This window comes from Dermacentor silvarum, chromosome 5 (genome assembly GCF_013339745.2).
Source record: "Dermacentor silvarum isolate Dsil-2018 chromosome 5, BIME_Dsil_1.4, whole genome shotgun sequence".
NCBI lineage: Eukaryota > Metazoa > Arthropoda > Arachnida > Ixodida > Ixodidae > Dermacentor > Dermacentor silvarum.
In genome coordinates, this window is record NC_051158.1 from 128,027,046 (window position 1) to 128,050,566 (window position 23,521).

The 23,521-nt window shown below is 44.9% G+C and overlaps 1 protein-coding gene across 1 annotated transcript in view; it reads left to right on the forward strand.

Moving 5' to 3' along the window:
* LOC119454410 (uncharacterized) overlaps positions 1 to 22,720 on the forward strand; it is a 39,112-nt gene extending 16,392 nt beyond the window's left edge. The window contains exons 3-7 of the mRNA XM_037716356.2: positions 4,563 to 4,630; positions 15,492 to 15,578; positions 20,448 to 20,620; positions 21,879 to 21,982; positions 22,707 to 22,720. Of these exons, the coding sequence (XP_037572284.2) occupies positions 4,563 to 4,630; positions 15,492 to 15,578; positions 20,448 to 20,620; positions 21,879 to 21,982; positions 22,707 to 22,720 (446 nt within the window). The remainder of the gene's footprint in view (positions 1 to 4,562; positions 4,631 to 15,491; positions 15,579 to 20,447; positions 20,621 to 21,878; positions 21,983 to 22,706) is intronic.
* Positions 22,721 to 23,521: the final 801 nt, after the last annotated feature.

A 23,521-nucleotide genomic window follows, 5' to 3' on the forward strand; every position in this document is an offset into this window, starting at 1 on the left:
ATCGGTCCGTACGAACTTTATAGCATTTCATCTTAGCATTATCAAGACTTATCGGTCATTAACGACCTTATAAGAATTGTTCTGAACATCATAAGTGCTTATCGTTCTTTCGTGCCTTAGCCATCTGCTTTGATCCATTATCAACCGTGATGAGACCCACATAACCCCTCATCACTCCTTGTCATCCTTATCAATTCATTTACTCGATATGTATATATGTTGCGCGATGCGCAGCGCATAAGCCCTCTGAGATCGGTGTCATTTCGGTCGGTGAAGGAACACGAGAACGGACGGCGCATCACGCGATCACCGAAACGCATGGGAAGTGGCGTGTTTGCATTTAAATTTCGCAAATTCACAATTTTACTCAGGTCTACAATGCTCCAAAAGATGGCTTTCATTCGATCATCATTAAATCATTCATGAAAGCCTTCGTAGGGACTATTCTCTTTTGAAACTTGTTTTGCGCCGCGAGTACAACATATTCACATGGTTCAGATATATTCACCTTCTGCAAGGTCGGTGGATAAGACAATCGGCTTCTGAGTGAGCGTGGGGTCGTAGGTTCTAAACTCACCACCGCCAACGTTGTTCCATTAGAATTTACTCTTTTTTTAACATTTCTTTCTTTATAGCGAATTTATAGCCTATGCAACGAGGAAACATCTCCATCCGTCACGTTAGACTGACGGACGGAGGATTGGTTAGGAGGCATAGAAGGTGTTACGCATTTAAAGATTACTTTATAGCGAACAAGGATATACTTGTATTCATGCGTATAATACAGGGTGTTTTTTTTTTAGCTGCACCAAATTTTTTAAATTAGAAAAATGTAAATCTTGGTCTCGTTATGTTTACCATTCGAGTTTACTTATTGGCGGCCTCTAGATACAGAGCAATTTCCGCACTTACGTTCGTAATTAGCGAAGTTACACTAATTAACTTTCTAATTATCAACAATAGGTGGCTATAGCAAATGAGTACTTTGGGGCCCGTCCTCGACACTACCTAGCCCAACGATCAAATTTTTAATAGCGGAGTTCATGTGGGAGCTACGTGAACAATTAGTTCCCCTTGGCAGGCTGCTTGAAACTGAAACTGGCCGCAAAAAGAGCGTCTGTGTCGTCGATGTCGCCGCCCCCCAGCCTTTCGTCACGTCGCCGACGTCACCGCTGGTCCGGCCCAACGAGCAGCTTGCGTTATCTCCTTGCTGTTTGCGATGTTGGCCTAACGCTTCAATGCCGGCGGGCCGCCAAATTTACTTCGTCATTCCGTCGGGCGCCAAGTTACGCTGTAGCGCGAACCCCGCTCTTTGGGCTTTTAGATACTACAGGCGTGGCGTCATATCAGTCTGTAGCGTGGACGGCGAACGCCGCAGATAGCAAGGAGATAACGCAAGCTGCTCGCGGGCCGAACCAGTGGTGACGTCGGAGACGTGACGAAAGGCAGGGGGCGGCGACATCGACGACAACGACGCTCTTTTTGCGGTCAGTTTCGGTTGAAGGAGCCTGCCAGGGGGAACTAATTAGTCGCTTAGCTCTCACATGAACTCTGCTATTGAAAGTTTGATCGTTGGGATAGGTAGTGTCGAGGACGGGCCCCAAAGTACTCATTTGCTGTAGTCACATATTGTTGATAATTAGAAAGTTAATTAACATAACTTTGCTAATTACGCACCTAAGTGCGTAAATTACTCTGTATCTAGAGGCCGCAAATCGGTGCACTCGAATGGTAAAGATAACGTGAACAAGATATATATTTTTCTAATTTTAAAAATTTGGTCCAGCTAAAAAAAACACCCTGTATATACGTCATACAAGCGGAGCTCTTATATTGAGCCACCTGACCGAATTGCAAATAACTTGCGCAAAAGTTTAAGGGTAATAATAAATTTTAGAGCGCAGCTCTTGGGCTCCCGTTCTTGCGGCGAGCTTCGGCGTTGGACCTCGTAACCGAGCGAACGAGCACAGCAAAGAATGGAAGCGAACGTGGAGCGTAGCGGGAGATGAAAGTCGGTGACAGCAAAGAGAGCGCGAGGAGGAAAGCGGAGGAGGGTGCAGCGGAACCGTGAAGAGCGCGGAGGAGGAGGATATGGCGAAAGGGTGAGATGGCAAGCAGAGCGCCGGCGGTGACCAGACATGCGGCGAGCGCGAAAGCAAAGCGCTGGCTTATGCCTCGGACCCACTCTACGCATGCGCTACTCTGCCTGCGCCGCCACCGCTAGAGAATGCGCTCGCGCGAGTTATGCGTTCCCGTGATCACGCTTTCTTTCTGAACAATGAGCGACACAACCGGTGGGAATGATTGGTGCGCCGTTGCTGCTGAACAAGCTGCCCGATCAGAGGTTCAGCGCCGCCGCCGAGACGACCCTATCGTTCAGAATGCGAATTATTTGCCACAATATGACGCGAACCCAAAACACCTAAACAGCGGGTCTCAAAATTCCCAATCGTCCGTGAAATTTTATTGTGTCGAAACGCGACATTTCAAAGTTACGTAAAAATTTGCACGATAAGAAGAGCCATCGTCTGTTGTACAACGTTCCTGACTGAAGCGGTTTCGTAAGCTTAATCGAGTAGGAGAGGGCAATCGACGGCCTCCCTCCTGCATGTAGTGCCCACGCACGCAGTTGGGCTGTGGAGCCCATCAGGTGATGTCACATAAGAAAATTGACTAGTATGCCTCCGTGCCACTGCAGATAGAGACCACTGTAGATTTCGTCAGCTGTGGAAGAAGACCATGACGAACGCGTGAGCACTAGCGCGAGCGCGTCTCTGTGACCACGTGACGTGTGCAATCAAGCAAGCTGTAGGCACACCTTTATAAAGCCAGAAATATGGAGCAGCCGTGACTTCAGATCAGACCGTCATCAGCGCACCTGACGCCGCCACTTGCAGTAGTTGCTTGCCTCATAAGTTCACGTTGGGTCGCTTCTGCAGTAGTTCGTGTCACCTCAGCGCTGTCGCATTTACCGTGATGGCGCCAAGACGACCGCAGCCGATGAGCAGTGCTAGTATGAACAGCTGAGCGCTCAACACTACGTCGTTACTACCAAACGCTTACTTATCATTCAGATAACTCCCTGAGGATATTCTACGTAAATGTTTTAATGCTTTCATTGCTTTTTTATTGACCCCTTTCGCAGATAAGCATGCTGTATAGGAACGAGATGAGGCTTTCGGCGGCACGCCATACATTGCCTCAGCGAATGCGCACGAATACGAAACGATTACTGCTTTTGCCCTGCTACTGTGCGATGAGCTGTCGGAAATGCAATTGGGTGTTCGCTAACGCACTGTGCCCAGTTCATGCAGAAAAATGTTTAACGATAGACCCAAGACGTGTGTGGTAGTGAGCTGCAATAATGGTGACTCGCATATTAAGGAATGGAATTGATCTGTGTCGCCTCTGCTATGTAAGTACTGCCTGTGTTGCCGGCCCTTCGCGATGCACGGCTTTCCTCAAGGATAAAAAGAAAATATTCATCCGCCAGCGAGGTATTGCTAATCTTCAAAGATAGGACTTCAACCCCGGAATATCGGCACTTAAGAGAGTGTTCCACTCCGTACAAACGGAGGTAGCGCCATTTATTGGCATAGTAAGTTTGACGCACGTTATGTACGCACTTCCACCCCTACTCACAGGCAAACTTACGCCCACTCTATCGCCCACGTATCAATAACAATTGAATGAGCGCACTCTTGAATCAATGTGCCGGAGCATGAGTGACAGCGACGGCCCACAGAGTAATCGAGGGACTAGCGATAATACGTCCTTGCTTCAAACTACCACAAAGTACAAACCATTTGCATTCCAAGCTTTGTGCGCATCAGGAACAAATCTATCCCAACACAGCACGCCCTCGAACGATCAGGCTAAAAATCACGTAGTGGCCGCACCGAGGAACTTTACTGTGTCAGAAACGTGACATGCCGCTGCTTTAAAAAGTTTACCAAATAAAGAACGAAGAGCGCACTGATCCTGATTTAATTCATAATCGGAAAGTTTGGAGAGCTTGGAATACACTTCTAGCCCCGCATTCAGCACAAGTATCGTATACTCTGCTCGCGCTGTTTGGACAAGGCGTAATGAGCTCTGAAAGCATTTACATGTCCTCTATAGCTGTGGCCAAAGATTCGTGTCGTCCACACAGTCACAGTCGACGATATCCGTCGAAACGGAGGTTTGCTGCTCGGAGGCAGCTGAGGCAAGCAATGGACGCGTCACCACGTGATCAAACTTGAGAGCGCCCACGGGATAGGCGAGAAAAGGATCAATAAAGCGGGTTACTGGCTTTCTCACAAAACCCGTCTACCTATCGCACATATTATCTCGTCGTGATAAAATATAACAAGATCATTATTTCTCGGAGACATAATTTGTGGGATCAACATATATTCATAAATTCAAGTAACGCCAAGATGTAATTACTGTTCAGTCTTTTTGGTTGAATAAGACATTCTCGTGCCTATGATAATTTGCGCATTGCATTGGAATTTACTGCTGTAATTTTAATGTACTTGTCAAAGCTGCTTATGGTAATTCATTGCACATTTTTACAGCTCTTATTCTAGGTTTGATAATGACAGCGTATAGCTCACTGGTTATACACATGGGATCCTTAACTAGGGTAAGTAAATACTTCGTTTTCCAGATATCGCAGCGACACATAGCAATGGAACGTAGAATGCCGTTAAAGAAGTAAAAAAACAAGAAGCAACTCTGCAATTAAATACAACGCTTCAGAAGTGATTTTAAATAGTGTGGTAGATGATACGCCATTTCGCTAATGTTGCCACCTTTAAGCCTGTTGCAATTACTATCGCTGCTTTTAACATGACGCTTTATTCCTGCTCTGACGTGTGCCTTCACGCTGTTAACAAAATTAACTCGCGTTCTGTTTCACATTTCACAATCACACACCCAACGGAGAAAGACGAATACGCTTTAGCAGCTTGTATGAAGCTACATTAAATGTCGGAGTGTCGCAATTAGAAGAAGTATTCAAGCTCTTAGACTGGGAAGGCTTAGGAGTGAGGATCGACGGCGAATATCTCAGCAAACTTCGGTTTGCAAGTGACATTGTCGTATTCAGCAACAATGGAGATAAATTACAGCAAATGATTGAGTAGCTTAACCGAGAAAGTGTAAGAATTGGGTTGAAGATGAATAGGCTGAAGACAAAGGTAATGTTCAATAGGCTGACTGGGGAACGAGAATTCAGGATCGCCAATCAGCCTCTAGAGTCTGTAAAGGAGTACGTTTATTTAGGTCAATTACTCATAGGTGACCCTGATCATAAGAAAGAAATTCACAGAAGAATAAAATTAGGTTGGAGTGCATACGGTAGGCATTGCCAAATCCTGACTGGGAGCTTGCCACTGTCGTTGAAAAGAAAAGTGTACAATCATTGCATTCTACCGGTGCTAACATATGGGGCAGGAACATGGAGGTTAACAAAGAAGCTCGAGAACAAGTTAATGACTGCACAAAGCGTAATGGAACGAAATTTCGTAGGACTAACGTTAAGAGACAATAAGAGGGCGGTGTGGATCAGAGAACAGACGGGGATAGCCGAAATTCTATTTGACATTAAGCGAAAGAAATGGAGCTGGAGATGCCATGTAATGCGCAGGATGGATAACCGATGGACCATTAGGCTTATAGAATGGATACCACGAGAAGGGAAGCGCAGTCGTGGTCGGCAGAAAACCAGATGGGGTCAAGTTAGGAAATTTGCAGGCGCAAGTTGAAATACGCTAGCGCAAGACAGGGGTAATTGGAGATCACAGTGCCTTCGTCCTACAGTAGACATAAAATATTGGCTGATGATGATGATGATGATGATGATGATGAAGCGAGATTAGATAAAATGTGCAGAGATTAGGAATATAGAAATAGGAGGACATACATAATAAATTCCCTTGAAATGGTTGACACTTTTGAAGTCCCTAAATTACGGGGTTTATTGGAGCGCCTGCAAAGCAGTGGCTCAGCGACTGCTTGAATGAATACAGAACTAAAGCTTCCGCGAATATGCATACATGGAGCCTCAATACAGCACGGTGCTCATTTGTGCGTGCGCGCTGTCTATGTACAGCCACAGAAAATTTTGAATAGGTTGGCTTACTCAAACCATCTGATGAGAATGCCTTTTGCAGTTCAGCCATAAATCAGCGTCCGTGAATGGCAGGCAAGCTGTTCAGTGGTGCAGGTTTGGAAGTTGTTTTGACTAGATGCCCATGTTACTGTTTTAAGTTGAAATGACGAAATGTGTGGAAAGATAAGAGCTGTCAAAACTGATATTCCTGACCTATATGATGCATCGATCGACAAATGCTCTATACGGTAACTTGTCTTCGAGGCATTCGCAATGCTGTGCTATGTCACCTATATTAAACGCCCATTCAAAAACCACAGTACGTTTTCAACGCCTAATTATGTCCATAAAAACATCGAAGGAACGCCTGTTTTTGTTTTTTTACCAACGTTCACCCACAACTTCTTCAATACGTAATTTATATAATGTGGTAAATGTTCATAACAGGAAACACCAGAGATGGACACAACTGAAGGCAAAATCTCATGCTAAATTTTGGTCCGGATGTGCCTGTAATGGCCGTCACCCGATCGTCCTCGGCGTGAAGTCGATCGACGGGGTATACAAGCCGGTAGGTCGTTCCGTATTCGAGCGAACACAGTGAAAGAGTCAGAGTCGGGAGTAAACAAAAACAAGTTATTTATCGACAGATAAATATGCACGAAAATAATAAAATAAAATAATAAAAAAGACACAAGACAGACTTATCACACCTAAACTTAATATAGTACAATGATGATGACAAATAAATATGACGACCAATTAACAGTGGATATACACATGAAACGGCGCGGCTCAAATATACAAGAATACACTTAACAGTAGTTCACTAAAACAAAATTCAAAATAAAAACAAACGATGTAATACGCGTGGCCGGGCAGCAACAGCAAGTCCATAAACCGTGAATTCGGCGCGCAAAGCTTTCCCGAGGAATGCTGGCGAGCCGATCTTGTTGAGGTGGATGCGATTGCTTGGCTGGGTTTCACGGGAGTCTAGATCTCACGGCTTCCCTCAAGCAGGTTGAGCTAACCTAAGGCGAAATACCGCGAGCTTCGTGGCAGACGTTGGTTTGTCCTCTCGTATGTGAACTAGTTATAGTTCCGACGCGCCTAGGCGGCCCAGGTGATACTGGACGGCTCTAGTCCTTCGACGGTTTCTCAGGAGCTCATAGGTTCAGCTTCTAGATTGACTACCAGGGCCCAAAACCTGCGCCTAAATAGCCTCTCCGTTCCCTAGTTCCCTATGTCGGGAAACTGCAGGTATGCAGAATTCACCTAATTATTTCATGAATCAAATAAACTTGAAACGTGACTCCTCCCGAAAAGCCTTGGCCGTGCTCCTTTCAATCAGGGGCGAGAGAACGGTAGATTCCCCTCCCGCTGTCCAAGGTCGTGCCCCCAGACTGCACCACACGGACGGACACGCACACACTTGGGTACGTTAATCGGCCTGTCGCTATCTCAAAACTATATGCCGCACCGTTGGACCACGACGTTTTTGACGCCCGCTATGCCGCTCCGTCACAGTGCATTCTTTGGAGAGAACTTGTATTCAGGCCTGACGACAATGAGGCAACTGCGCAATCATTTCATTTGCGCCTAATTGCACCATCAATACATCAGAAAGAAGACTCGAATTTTGCGAAACTCAGTTTATTTTGTAAGCATTCGGCAGTGGTATCTAGAACTTCTAGAACTAGAAGAAAATTGTGAATCGGTTGGCTTACTCAAACCATCTGATTTGGATGCCTTTAGCAGTTTAGCCAGAAATCGGCGTCCATGAATGGCAGGCAAACTGTTCAGTGGTGCAGGTTTGGCAGTTGTTATGACTGGACGCTCATGTTTCTGTGTTAAGTTGAAATGAAGATTTACTGGCTCGAAACTTTACATGGTCCTTCAAATTTTAGCGCCTTAAATTTCTGGCCAGAGTACCCATCCGCTGTGGCCCGTGGGCAATAATTGATTGAAATCTTGTTTCCTGTACAGTTTTCAATGCCTGGCTTTGTCTACATCACTGATTTATATTTTTATTTTGATATTTTCTTCTTCAGTGTTATGGGTGTCTCTTTAATCTTGCGGGTTCTTTGAACAGGTGCCTTTAGAGCCGTTTCTACTGTCGTATTTAGAAACGATTGGTTACTGTCGTATGATTATCAATGATCTTTGAATCTAAGTAATTTTTCAGATTCGCGAATTGAAAGGTTAGGCATAGAACTAACGAAAGACATACGCGTCGGCATTTCTTGCGTCCAAGATAACTAACTCAACCTTTGAGACCATGCCTACATCGCTGCTCTTACTTCTGTAACTGACACATTCCTTCAGTGGAGTGATATGTCAGGAGAAAGCGGCACACTCTTATGACACGTAGGTATAGTATACCAGACACATTGTTTTTCAAAACTAATATATTTTACTTTCAAAATACTCCCTATTGGACACACCAAAGCAATTCAAGCACTTATTCTGTGGCTTGATGCTCCCTTGGACGTTCTCTTCTCTTAAGCGCTTCAGAACCAATGAGATTTCATTTTTAATTGACGCCGCATCTACAAAATAATGCTGCTGGAGCCCGAGTAGCATTTGGGGAACTCAAACAAAAACTCACAGAATGCTTAATCCAGCCAACATGGAGACGTGGAAGTGCTTGCGAAAAGCACACACACTATGAATGCTCTGAGCGTAAGGGCATTATTGTGGCGCAGAACACAGCGTCAAATTTTCGACAAATTTGGTCGCATGCTTCGACGAGATCAAACCCTTCAAGACCTGTAAATGCAGAGAGCTGCACGGGGGAGCTTGGCCCTCAAGTTCAAATTCACTGTGCACAACTCCATAGCACTCAAGGAACACCATAAACATGAAGTTCACTTTCGCTTTCATCTTCCGCGCTTTTTGGCCTTACCTGATCTTTCTTTTTCAGTCCTTGCTCTCTGACTTCAGCTTCATGTCGTATAAGTAAATTCTAGTCGTGTCACTGGTGACAAACCATTGAAAGATTTATTCGCTGTTCTCTAAAGGTGATCATTCAATCCAACATTCTTTTCGTTTGAACTATTGCTCAGGAGTCAGGAGATTGGGCACCATCGTGCCGCGAATGATTTAATTTCCAAATTTCCTGGTAAAATACTTTGAACGCAGAACTTGCCCCAATTCAGTGCTTCTAATATGATTCTAGCAGTCATAGAGCATAAAAGAACGCACACGAGCGATCTTTTCCTCTGTGGAAGAGCTGGAGTCTAGAAGAATAAAAGAAGCAGCGCAGTTGGAACCTTTCCATTTTTACACGGTGCACACACTCAGACGTTTTGTAGTCTTCGATAGTTTAAGCACTTTGCAAAAATAGACGAGGTGCAGGGTCGTGCTGATCAGCGTCGTCTTTGCGGTCTTCACAGCCTTTCCACAATCAGTTTACTTAATTGGATACAGTTCTTCCATTAAGGACATCCTTTTTATATGCCTTTCGGTGCAATTAGGAAATTTCTGTCGAATATGTGCCAAATTTCACCAGGAATTAGATATCAATCCTTTCTTCTGTCGGTTCGGCTATCTAGATTTCAACTAATATAGAAAGAGTTGTATAATTTTATAAAGTTCCAACACACGGTAAAAGCCTTCAAGACTTTAATTACACTAGTCAGCTGCCATTATGGTGCTCCATGTCTTCCTTCTCTTCTTCTTCCACCTCTTTGTCCTCTGTTCTGTCGCAGTTACACAATGCGCCTACCGCTGGTCATTTGGGTGTCTCCCGTACATATGACCGTGTGCGCAGACGATTTTTCTGGCCTGTTCTATATCGCTCTGTTCGAAGCTACGTCGCTGCCTGCGAACTTTGCCAACGCCGCAAGAAGCCTCCATTGTCTCCCGCTGGCCACCTTCAGCCTATAGATATCCCCAGTGAGCCATTTTTCCGCGTCGGCCTGGACCTCCTTGGCCCATTTCCTACCTCATCCTCGGGCAACAAGTGGGTGGCTGTTGCGACAGACTATACCACGCGTTATGCCATAACGCGGGCCCTCCCTACAAGCTGCGCAACTGATGTGGCTGATTTTCTCCTCCATGAAGTCATCCTACATCATGGTGCCCCACGTCAGCTACTCACCGATAGAGGCCCCTGTTTTCTTTCTAAGGTTGTCGATGACCTTCTTCGTTCTTGCTCCATGTCCCACAAGTTCACGACGGCTTACCACCCACAGACAAACGGACTTACCGAGCGTCTCAACCGTACACTTAACGACATGCTCTCCATGTACGTGTGTGATGATCACCGGAATTGGGACTGCACCTTACCTTTCGTGACGTTTGCATACAATTCGTCGCGTCACGATATTACTGGTTATTCCCCGTTCTATCTACTATATGGCCGTCACCATCTCCTGCCTCTTGACTCACTGCTCCCTTCTGACGCCACCACTACCACGTTCTATGCTCACGACGCCATTGTTCGCGCGGCCGCAACACGTCGTATTGCCCGTGACCGTCTTCTGGCATCTCAGACTATCCAAAAGCACCGTTACGACAGTCATCGTCGGGACGCTCATTTCAGCCCTGGGTCCCTTGTTCTGCTTTGGGTACCCTCCCGTCGCGTCGGCCTTTGCGAAAAACTGCTGCCACGATACGTCGGGCCATACCGAGTTCTTCGCCAAGTCACCAGCCTCACATATGAGATCTCACCTGTGCATTCAAAGTCTTCTACCACCCCAGGAACTGATATCGTGCACGTTTCGCGACTAAAGCCCTATAACTCGCACGCTGATTCGACACCCTAAGAAGCATCGAGGCGATGCTTCTGCCGCTGGGGGGTTCATGTCACGTACGAGTTTGTACTGCTGTGGACAAAATGACGTTGGTTGGGGAAGAAGAGGCTGAAGTGTCTCGGAGCTCGGTAGATGGTGTCACCCTGGCCACAGAGCTACAACCCTCTGTATATATTGTAAATACATATATTTTCTTCCCGTAACAATATTCACTTCTTCATGGGTAACTTCTCTTGGTACATGAAGTCTAGACAGAGCATCTACGTCCTGATGCTTTTGTCCAGGGCGATGCGCTACCTCGAAAGTGTACTGCTGAATTTCACTCACCCATCTTGCCACTGTACCTTTTGGCTGAGTGAGTTGCAAAAGGTGAGTCAGGGCTTGATTATCTGTAAACAATTTGAAGCTTCTTCCTTCCAGATAACTTCTAAAATACTTGAGCGCCATAACTACAGCCAATGCTTCCTTTTCCGTTGTAGCATAGTTTGCTTGGGCCTTGGTAAACGTGTAAGAAAAATATCCTATCACTTGCAGTTGTTTCGCAACAGGCTTGTTGACATGTCTTTGATAAACAACGGCTCCTGTCCCATAATGAGAGGCATCAGTGTACAGTTCAAATGGCAGGTTAAAGTCTGGGAGCGTCAGGACAGGGTCTGAAGAAATAACTTCAACAAGTTCTGCGTAACACCGCTCGTAGTCTTCAGACCACACAAATGGCACCTCTTTTTGGGTAAGGGCAGTGAGACATTTTGTCTTTGTTGCATAATCCTTTATGAAGGCCCGGTAATGCCCGGCAAGGCCTAAAATACTCGAAGAGAGTGCAGATCAAAGGGCTTGACGAGACTCTTGATGCGCTGGACACTTTCTTCTTTGGTACTTTTTGTCTGCCCATCAAATACCCTGCCAAGAAAAACAACCCTCTGGGAGAAGAATTCACTCTTTCTGACGTTGATCTTAAGCTGTGCCCTGCTCAATGCATCTAGAACCATTGATAGATGACTAATGTGGTCATCTCTTGTTCTTGAATAGACGAGTATGTCGTCGACATACACACTACAAAATTTGCCAATAAATTCTTGGAGAACAGAGTTCATCATTTTCTGTAACCAAGCGCCTGAGTTTTTCCACCCAAATGGCAGCCGGTTATATTCGTAGATGTCGAAAGGTGTAATAAACGCAGTGAACATCTTAGTTTCCTCTTTGAGTGGTACTTGCCAATAGCCTTTACATAGGTCTATCCTGGAAAACCATTGACACCCACCGGTCTCGTCAATTATTTCGTCGATTCGTGGCATCGGGAATGGGAACAAATCTGTTTGCCGGTTGATAAGCCGGTAATCGGTGCACAAGCGATAGGATCCGTCGTCTTTTGGCACTATGGTAATGGGTGAGGCAAACGGAGAGGTCGAAGGTCTGATGATACCAGAATCCAAAATTCCTTGTAGCTCCTGTTTAAGCCATACTTTTTTTTCGTGGCTTAACCCATAGGCATTCTTCCTCACAACACTTTTGTCTCGAAGATGGAACGGCACTTCGATTGCAGTCATTGCGGGGGGATAGGTGCCGACACACAGAAGTTCTGGGAATTTCAGCGAAACATCGTGGCAACTTGTGACTGACCTATCTTGCGTCTGAATGAGGTTGGAATGCTCGGTGGTGATAATGTCGTTCCACAGAATATTCATCTTGAATAGTTTCATGTCAGGCCTTGATAAAAAAAAATCGAACTCCACTCCTGACATGACAAGGCTTCTCACGGTGAGCTCTAGATCTCTGAATTTCACTTTTGCATCCGTCCATTTTTTTAGCTCTCGACAGTTGCCGTCATAGCCTTGAACTCCCGGCAAAGATTTCATTTTTGTCAACTCTTTTCTCATTAATGAGAATGACCGAGGCACCTGTATCAATGACCGCGGGCATCTCGATATTATTCACGATCATTGGGACAAACAAAATGTTCGATTTCACAAGAAATATTGTCTCCTGCGTCTCAGACGTCCTGACATTCGTAGATTTTCCGAGTATCTTCCCAGCGGAGTCCCCATGACTAGGGTTGTGATAACTCCTGTTGGCAGAATAATCTTCTCTTCTGTTCTGTTTCCATTCCCTGTTCGATTTATGTTGCATCTCGCGAGGCCGGGGCTCGAACGACACATATTTTAAGCAGTAGAGAAGCTCCTCGGAAGTGGACGGTGTTTAACCTGGACTTGTCACTGGCAATCTTTTGTCATCCCGTATATCACTAGTGGCACGACAGAGGAATCTGGAAGCGTGGGATCCGCCATTCGCAGTAGGCGCCTCTTCTCAAAATAATAGTCCAGCTAATTGCCGTCTCTCTGCTTGTAAAAAATTGCTTGGTCCCACAAATGGACTGGGTTCATTTGAAATGCCCGAATAAAGCTTTTTTTCCACGTGTCCCATGATTCTTTCATATGTTCTGTGACGCGCAAATCATACCACTTTTTGGCGTTGCTACATAGGTACGGGCGCATGTGAAGTATCCGATCGGAGTCACTTAACCAGTGGTTCAGCTCGCACGCGTACTGAAAAAAATCCATCCAGGAAACGGCACCATCCGTGCTACCATCAAACATTTCCGGCTTAACTGTCTCTCGGCGTGTCGCGCCAGTGGCAAGTATATTCAAAATTGCTTGCTGTTGTTTCATTTGCTGCATTTGCGTTTGCGTTAATTGTGCCATCGCACTCAGTATGCCTTGGAGAGGCGGCCGAGCGTTTCGATCTGTGTCGCCTTGAGCGTCACACTTATTTGCGATTTGTTTCCTCATAGATTCAAGTTCCGCGAATTCCATGTCAATTTTCACGGTACCTCTTTCGGTGACGTCGCTGATCGAGGCCTTGGCTTTGTTGCTGATGGTTTCGAGTAGGCCAGGTGAAGTTAGTTCTTCCGGCACCGCAACGAAGTTCTCACCTTCCAAAGCATAGCCCGTGACGAGGGGGCGGCCGTCCCGTCTTGCGAGGTAGAATGTAACCCACATCTGGTTGCTGTTGTCGGCTGCGCCAAATATAAAGTTCCAACACACGGTAAAAGCCTTCAAGACTTTAATTACACTAGTCAGCTGCCATTACGGTGCTCCATGTCTTCCTTCTCTTCTTCTTCCACCTCTTTGTCCTCTTCGCTGTCTGTTCCTCTAGGATCACTACAAATTTGTGCCCTCGTAAAAGTCTGCTTTGTCATACAATAGCTCGGTACTATTACATGTCAACGTGGTCCGTTAGACTGGAGACAGCGAGCTTAGCACAGCTACTACAATCTTCCCCTTTGTTTTCTGACTCACTGAGTGAACTTTTGGGACAGACCTCGCACAAAAATCACCTTTCTGAGCTAGATTACTCAAAGCATATATTACATGCAAAAAAGTCAATATATATTTGACAAATGAACAAAAAATTGATAAGATTTTTAACTGCTATTTTGGACAGATGTGGCCATTTACGTAGCATATATATATATATATATTGTGAGCATAATAAACCGTCGAGGTTGAACAGCTATCTCGCAATATATATATATATATATATATATATAGTCACTAAGTTCCCAAGGCGCTACCAAATAAAGTAAAATTTGTAATTAGCATTGTTTCCTAGAAAAGCGCAAATAAACTCAGCTGTAGTAGTCAATCTAGTAACGTTCCACTAACTTTTGAAACAATACGACTTTTTTTATACTGTGAAACAGAAAAACTACTTAAACGCGAATTTACATTTTGCACAATGTTGGGAACATATATCTCGAATCCGCCTAAGAATTCGGTCCAGCTGGATATGCCCTACGAACTACGAAACTGCAGGGCATAACTTTGCTAACGCCTTTGCTAACGAGCAAAGTCGATACGCTTTGCGAAACACGCACCGTAAACTAACAAACGTAACAGTTAATGATCAGTTCGTTATATTTATTTGATTGTTTACTTTGACTTCACACGCAACTGATGTCCCCCTTTTCGACTATTGCAGTTCTGGAGCAGAGTTCTGCTACAGGCTACCGTCGTTTGTTTTTTAAACTCTGTTAGCGTAAAACAGACTACAGTGCAGTAGCGCACCCAGGATCTCTGCCAGGGGGGGGGGGGGGGGGGTTGACAGTTTGCCAATACCATCTAAACAGCACTAATTTGGATTTCTTCACGGGAAATAGTAAAAAAAATGCGCTTTTTGCGAGTGTGCAGACGATTGCGCGTCGTACATCTTAATTGCAGTACTCAAATGCGTAAGGAAAGAAAAGGGGTTAAACAAAAGGGGGGGTTAAGCGGCCTCAGGGGGGGGGGGTTCCAACCCCCGAATACCCCCCCCCCCCCCGTCGGTGCGCCACTGCTACAGTGACCCTAGTTCTCTGTTGCACCTTGAATTACATTACTCGGCCTGAAAGCCGGCTAAGCGATATGATGTAATAACCGAACCGGGAAGGTCGTCGGTTGCGACCTTTCTCATAGCTCGTTTCCTTGGCCCGTGATACGATGGGCTCACTCTGCAACGGCACGACGTCATGTGATCCACGTGCAGGCCTGCGGTGTGAAATCGCCGTATTCTGGTTATATTCTCTGTTTTAATCTTCAGCGTGATATTCCTCAGCACCATGTGCTGCCAATTCACACTGCTTATCTCATTCTTCGCAGATACTTTTATTGGTGAACACAGCATGCACGGCGCCGTTTGTCGGATTGTGCATCTTGGCTGTGTTGTTTCCTTTTGTTCATTGCAAGGTACGTAAGCAACCTTATATTTTTCAATCTTGATTTGCATTAGGTACGCTACGTCATATTACTTGCATTGTCCAATGTCCTTAGGGAGGTCACATTATCTACGTCTACTGGTCCCCATGTTGCAAAAGTCGTAGGCCCATATAAATTCAGCCTTAGAAAGCGACCATAGCAAGGTTAGAAAGGGCAGGTTGTTAAGATTTGCTGCTTGACAGTACTAGCTATTTGTCCTATTGTTCATTGTTACAGTACTAAATAATTGTAGGGCTCTGAACAGCGATTTCTGAAGTGGTAAACAACGGCACGCGTGCTTACTAGAGGCCACAAAACAATAAAGACTTGGGTGTTTTTTTTTATATTTTTATTGATGAAAACATACAACCATGTCTCTTGTACAGCATAAAACGATGTTTATGCATGGTAAACATATTTTTGCCATCATTTTGTGTACTTATTATGGCAGCGTTACTTTCCCGCGATGGAATCATAAGTATTCCCCTGGTATGAAACAGAAGTGGCATATGAAGGAACGTAGGCGTGTTACTTTTAGAAGAATATTGCGTGCCGCCTACGAAGCTGCTAATACAGAGTGTCCCAGATAAGGCTTAGCACGCTACTAAAAACAGCTGTGCGTTATACTACTATTAGCTTTCCAATTTTAGTTCATCAGTCCTGTACGCCACCAGGGCAAACTTTTGTGCACAAATTCTCTGGCTCATTAAAGAAAAGTATTGAAGATATCTTTTTTTTTTTTCTCTTTAAGAACGCGGTTTCAAATGGCACAGCTGTTAATGGGTCATGGAACATCTCCTTTAGCTGTTTTCAGCGCTCAGTGTCTTGCACAATTTTTTTTTCCAGATAAGCTATTTCCTTCTAGCCTCCGTAAGCATCCCCCGCATGCGTTCCCAAGGCGGGTACCCTGGGCGGCCTACGTCCATATGACGGCGCGTGGAAAAGAAGGGAGAAGGGTAGGGGGAGAGGGGGGAAATACTGGCGATGCACCTGCAGCGATGGAGAATGGTAGGGGTGTGGCGATGGCGCTTGTGCACGATGCCTGCGCTTTTGTGGTTATAGCTTGACGCGTGTCTGTGGTGCCGATGCGGCTGGAGGAGCGGTGTCGGCAGATGCATAGGAGGTGCGGATACCGCGGCGTAGTCGGCGTAGTTTGCTTTTGTCGGCGTAGTGTTGTGCCGTGTAAAAAAAAATGTAGGAGTTCATAATGTATGCACTCTAAACAGATTCGCTGGTAATCCATCCCCATGGGAATGTTCCTGCCCCATGAATTCTTTTTCTGCGCTTTACTTGAAATGCGTGAAATGAGAAAAGTGCCATGCAATTAGGCGTCCGGGCGACGCAACATCAGTGGCCCCTTACGTGATAAGAATGAACTAAGCTCATTGCCTCATTTGGGAACTTCATATTACTTAGCGTATACATCTATAATGACGATGTTGCCTTCGGCAAGCATCGGACAATGTCGTGATAATGCTGCCTCCACATATATGAACTGGCACTTGCATTTCGGCACGGCTTATAGATGATGCAAAACAAGAACACATATCATTAAGAGAAGATAAAGCTGTGACCTTTCTGGTGCATGAACATGAACATTCCATCACAATACATGTCCCATAGGAGCAAAATAATCGCAACTGTACGCAACGCACCTGGATAACGTTAAATTACCTGCTTAACTAGAGCTTGGCTCACACAGATTCCAGGATTTGCGCTGGATCTTCATTCCACTCTGTAGAACTCACAGTGTCTATTTTTATAAGGTAGTATGAGCATTCTTGAAATCATAGTCGAACCCTATCTACTTCCAATTAGGAGCAGTCTGTAGATTACGCAATAATTACCTGCCTAATGTGCACTCCCGCATAGCACTGCACCCGAAGCCCCATTAGAACTTGCGACAGCATATGCTATAATGAATTTATGAGCGTATACCCAGCCTTCCTATGGACACTATTTCTCTTCTCTTCAAATATCCGAACGCCATATGGGAAGAAGATCCTGCTAAACACGCTCCCAGTGAGTGTGATCATTGTTTTTGTGGATATCTGTGATTTGTGTGAACTCGTATACAAGAAAAAATATCGGGTATGCTAAACAATGACCGAGGATTCATTTCATGCCACGTTGACCAGTATACAAAAGAAAGCCTTGAACGGGAACTGGGGTGATATAACGTAATATGATTCCAAACTGTATTGATTCCAAACTTCTGACGTCAAATTTACGTAACCACCGACGCAAGCATCGGGCGGTGACCCACAGCGTTGTCTGAACAACCCAATCAAACACTCTCCTCGTTTATAGGAGGCCACCTTTGTTCGCTTTCAAAACCAATAACATTCTCTACACTCAGCGGTTTTTCTTATCTAATTGGCTGACAAGAGGCGAGGAGCACGCTCTAGTGGAGAGGGTTTTGATGGGGCCGAGCCAGCACAGTGAAAATAGATAACCGCATGAAGAGGGTGGTGCGGGCTTCTCCGTCTGGTCCTCTTCGCCTTACTTAGCTTGCGGTGGCTGGTCGAAAATCGCAGTGGCGTCCAACGGAAGGATTAGAATGCCGCTAAAACGGATCCTCAGCAAGGAAGAGTAGGCAGAGCGATATCGTATGCATGCCGAAAGGGTCGATAACGTTTTACTGCCACGCAATAAGGTTTATCATGCGCGCCGGCAGGTTCGAGTAGTGTTCGCCTGAGCGATCGGCGGGCAGCCATTCCTTTCGGAACGGTGCAGTCTGTGGCTATTCAGAAAAATTTTCAGTTTTGTTCGGCATAATAATGCATTTTTCGCGTGCACGTCACTTTAACGTGGTGAGTTTTGGCGGTTTTGTCGCGAAAACTCACCACGCGGTCGCGTAACAGACAGGTGAAATGGGCGTAACCAGAAAACATTGGACCAATAGCAGAGGGCTAATGGTGAAAAGGCGTCGAATGAAGAATGATTATTTTTCATTTGTGCGGTTTAATCTTGCATAACCAGTCAGTACACGTCATATCAGATGGGGAGCTATCGAAGTTTTCGTGATGTGGCGTGATAGACAGGCGAAGTTGGGAGTGGCCCGAAAATGCGTTGACCAATCGTGGAGACTAATTGCAGAAATTGTAATCAAAACAGTTTGGAATCATTTTACGTTATAGCGCCCCTGGTTCAAGCCACACTTGTGCAGCGACTGCCAGCACAACTGATGAAACAGAGTGAGGCTACGAAGGCTACTCTGCAGTGTATCACGGGCAGGTACGTGTACGCGGCAGCAGTGCGAACCAGGCTAGTACCCTCAAAACTGGAATTCAGGCGGCGCTACTTAGAAATCCAAATTCCGAACACCTGAGCTTTACTCACTGCCCTTGTTATTTGATATTTAGCTATTGCTAGAGCAGTGCTGCGTGGGCAGGCAGAATCCACCCTTGCAAAATAATGTCTGACCCCACATATGGGTGATGAGCGGAGTAACGTTTTTGTTGTTGTTGATGTGCCCGGAAATTTTAGAGAGCCTCGACCTCATATAAAATGCAACCTTGCGCTCAATTGGTTCACTTTCTCCCCACACGGCGATTCTGATGCCCTTCCTTCACTTTTCTGCAGTCGACTGCTTCGTTTTTTGCCCCTTTTCCTGCGTGTATATTCGCGAACGCACACGGTGCCACATACCCGTAGTTGGGGATTGGTCAGGAAGGAGCACATACCCACTGGCACATACCGAGTTGACGAAGTTGTGTAGTCGGCAATGCACCAGCTAGGAGTCTACGTCCAGCAAAAGCAGCACTCACAAAGTAGGGAAAAAAGACAAAGGTAGCTCCTGCTAGAAATTCCTATATTTAATAGTCATGCAGTATAACGGAGATGACGAAGCTGATAAGACAACGTATCTTTCAATGAGAAATGGTAATGAAGCGTTCTTGTAGAAGGCAAGTGAAATTCCGCATGATTCGCTCACCAGAACTAGCCCAAAATGTATTGAACAAAACACTGCGCAAATCAATGCTTACAATCACGCCAACTGTAGTAACTTTTTTATACTTAACATTCGTTGGGTGCTTCACAAAGTTTATGGGAGGTATCTATCTATGTCTGTATCCTATCGTTTTTCCGCCAACCTGGCCCACTGTGTAGACCAAGGTCGAATGGTTCGAGCGTCATGCTACTGTGCTTAGGGAACAAGGTTCGGATTAAACCGTGCTAACAACTTGAGTGGCAGAGTATGTGGCAATGTGTACATAAGTGATGCTGTTCAACGGAACTACTTCCTGCCAACATCGCACAATGTAGATGCAGGACTCGGTAGGTACCGCTCTTCAATGAACCTCGTTGGTGCCAACATGGGTGACTGGCTATGTGCCAGTAGGTGTGTTCCGCTCTAAAATGAAAACAAAGATCACATCCGCAGGCTTCGTGGCGGCGCCGACAGATGGCGCCGAGTGTTCTCAAGGAAGCACGAAGGCGAAGTAGCCGCTGCAGTACACGCCTCATAGATAACTCGTTTCGGCGGTGGCAATACTTTTTGTCCTATATTTATTTAATTCTAAACGGATTAGCATCAACAGACATCGTGGGATCGGTTCTACCGATTTTTTGTCTTTTACATTTACCGGTTTGTTATATGGCTTTGACTTTTTCTCTGATTCATCTGACATTTACGTCCGAATACAAATATAGACTTTTATTTTGGTTGGCCCCGTCGGTTACCACGAACATCTGGTAAGACGGTACAGATCTTAACGGGAATCTACTGTGAGACACTGGAAATACTGTGAGGTATAGCAAGATGGGACATGCATTTTCTGGCTTAATTTACAGAGGCAGTTTCAAGGCCCCTGTACCATTGCCCAATTGTATATATTTGTAATGATGAAAATGCAGGGCGCTGGTGTAGCGACACTCTTGATGCTTGGCTACCAACTCTGGCACATGGCTGAGACTATCAAAACAGGAACAAGAGCTGCAAGACTTCCAGTATCTCTTAACTACTGCCCTGGAAACCAAAGCAGTGCATTTTCACCACTTGACATTACCTCCACAGTGCCAAACCTTGAGTAAGTAAACTAGAACGTCAACCCTTGGTCGGATACTTAACTAAATAAAGCGTTAGTTAATTTCCTCCAGGCCAAGTACACTATTTGGCAGCAAATGATCAAGTACTAAGACTAGGCGAGGGAAACGTGGGCATATTGTGGCTCCGTCTGCTTGAATAACATGCAAAATAATGGAGAAGCGAAAATGCAGAAGTTGCCAAGAGAAACGCAACGCTGTTTCAAAACAGCTGCGCTAAAGTTCACTCATTTATGACAAACTATAGGATATTTCGTTGTGCTCTCTATATGTGGCAATATATGCAGAAGTTCCCTCAGGCTGTGCGTTAATAGGGGTCTGCACTGTAGGCATATACTATTCTTTTTCTCGAACAGTGTGCCCCCCATAAGATTCAAGAGATTAATTTTAGCATCAAAATAATAGATTGTATTGTCTGAGCCTAATGAGGGTAATTTAGCTCGGGACGTTCAATTAAAATATGTACCGGGCGGAGAGAAGGTCTTTCTCGGCATCCACTGAACCAAGGATGGATGATAAAATTAATTTTATATTACACGCAGCACATTGAGTGTTTCATTTTTTGTTTCAGTCATAAATTTATTTATTTTTTAAACAAGAGCTGACAATAAGTTACTTTAAGAAAAAAGTATCAAGTTTACAACACTCAATCTCCCATAAAAAATCAAGATAACATTTTTGCGACCCATACTTCTCCGAACCTCTGAAATGGATATTCATTAATTAGGTGATGCCACTATGAATCATGGCGATAGTTTTTCAGTGTGTCAGGGTGAGTGGCAAATAGGCCCATTTTGCGTAACATATAAAATAATGCGGCCATCGTTTATCACTATGCACCATCATTAAATAAGTTGCCACCAGTTTAGAGAACTGAGGCAGCTGCATTGCATCGAAGCTTGGCCTTAGCAAGTTAGTTTTTTTACATATTTCCAGAAATTCTTGTAAAAACTGCCGTAAGTTATGCGTTTTCGTAGACTCAATGGAATAGTTCCAGTTCTTTTCTGCAATAAGGGAACCATATTTCGCAGTCAAGATACTATGGCGGTCATGTAATTTAATTGCTCATCCGCCTACAACATACGTTGATATAAGTATGCTGCGCTCCCGAGCTAAAGCACTGTCCTAATGCTGTCAATAATGCATTTGCCAAGTCGCAGCTGTCAGTAAAAATGAAATTTAGAGCATTCAGAAAGGCAAACGTTCATCTTAGACATTTTTCTTTTGTTGTTTTTTATACAGATCAGAAGAAACTTTTTTGATATTTCACGTGTCACACTTCTGGAGCAGTTTCTTCGCTTTCATCGGAACTATCGTGATTGCAGTATTTACAAGTGTGGTCACAGGTAACAAAAGTTTTGAACTTTTATTTCTTTCTTTCGATTTTCTTGTGCTGGGGTGCGTCGTTGAACTGCAACCTTGAGGCCCCCGGAATGATCCGTGAAACAGTGCGTTCGGTATTATGAATTCTTGACGATAGTGTAGGAGGGTGTGATGTCCATAACGGAACAACGCTCGTGTACCGTGTCCAGTTAAACATTCCCTGGGGGTCAAAATTAATCCGGAGTTCCCCACTGCTACGTGCCCCATAATCAAATCTGTGGTTCTGGCACATAAAACGGCAGAACTCATTCGTTTAAGTTATTCGAACACAACAGTCAAATATCGAAAAAAAATTGTTTCATTCGCCCATGAGTGATGTGACTGACTTTACCTCCCCGCCCGGAAGGCGTGAAAACAGCGAGGTTGCAGCTTAAGAAGAACGAACGCTCGCTTGAAGTGAGGCGCAAACGGTGACGTCACTGATGGGCATCTGTTAAGGGCGCCACAGTTGCGCTCTTCGTCCGTTCTGTTTCGTTTTTCTGCGTGAATCTGGCACGCAATTATTACGCTGTAAATATTAGCTGCGTCAAGTGTATTGCCATTCTGCAAATAATTATGAGCTCCTTGGATTGTACGCTTCAAGTCTTCATTTAAATCAGTCGCGAGGCTTTCTTCTTCTTTTTCGTTATGAGCGGAATTTGTATTTGCATAATTAATTGACTTATTACTCCATCAAATGATTTTCAGTATTATATCCCTGAGATAAAAGCAATCGAGATGTAATGATTTATTTATATATTCTAGCTTTTTTTAGGCAATGTCGAACGCATTTCATGAAACGCTTGGTATAGGCAGGATGTAAGCAACAAACATGAAGGCGCCAAAATTGCACTGAGCTTACCATTCATATAGTGAGCTCGCGTTACTTTCAATTCAGTGCATGTGAAATATTGAAGAAATAAACGAAGCACTGAAATAGTGGCGTGATATTCGCCAGGTATTCCAAACATGAGCTATAAGGAACTCGAAAGTGTCTTGAGGACGGTTTGTCGAGGTATATAAGGTAATGTAGTAGCTTCCGAAGCTGTTAGCTACACCATTTAAAACAACAAATATGGAGCAGTGCTGTGTGTGCACCTGCCATCGGAGCTCACTTACTTCGTCTATAGACTATCTGCAGCGCAGGACGTCACAAAAGTATTTTTAACGCGAGAGCGCTAAGGGCCCCGTGTCGCAGAAAACCCGGCGCCAGCGTCAGTGGCGGAGAAATTCACCCCGAACCACCCCGATCATACAGGCCCTCCACGTGGCGCAAGGCGTTAGTTAACAAAAATGTAATTTCTCAGAGTAAAATCCGTCAAGAAAATCGTAAAATACGACTTAACTACGACCTGCAGACATGATAGCGTCGGATTGTAATGTGAATGTACGAGAAATCATAATTCTGTTACAAGGAAACCTAAATACAAACCCATTTTCCAGCATTTCTACCATAACAACAGCGGCGCGCTTGGGTAGGTTACTTGCGAAAGCCCCATCCAGATGGCGCTCGCCTCCTCGGG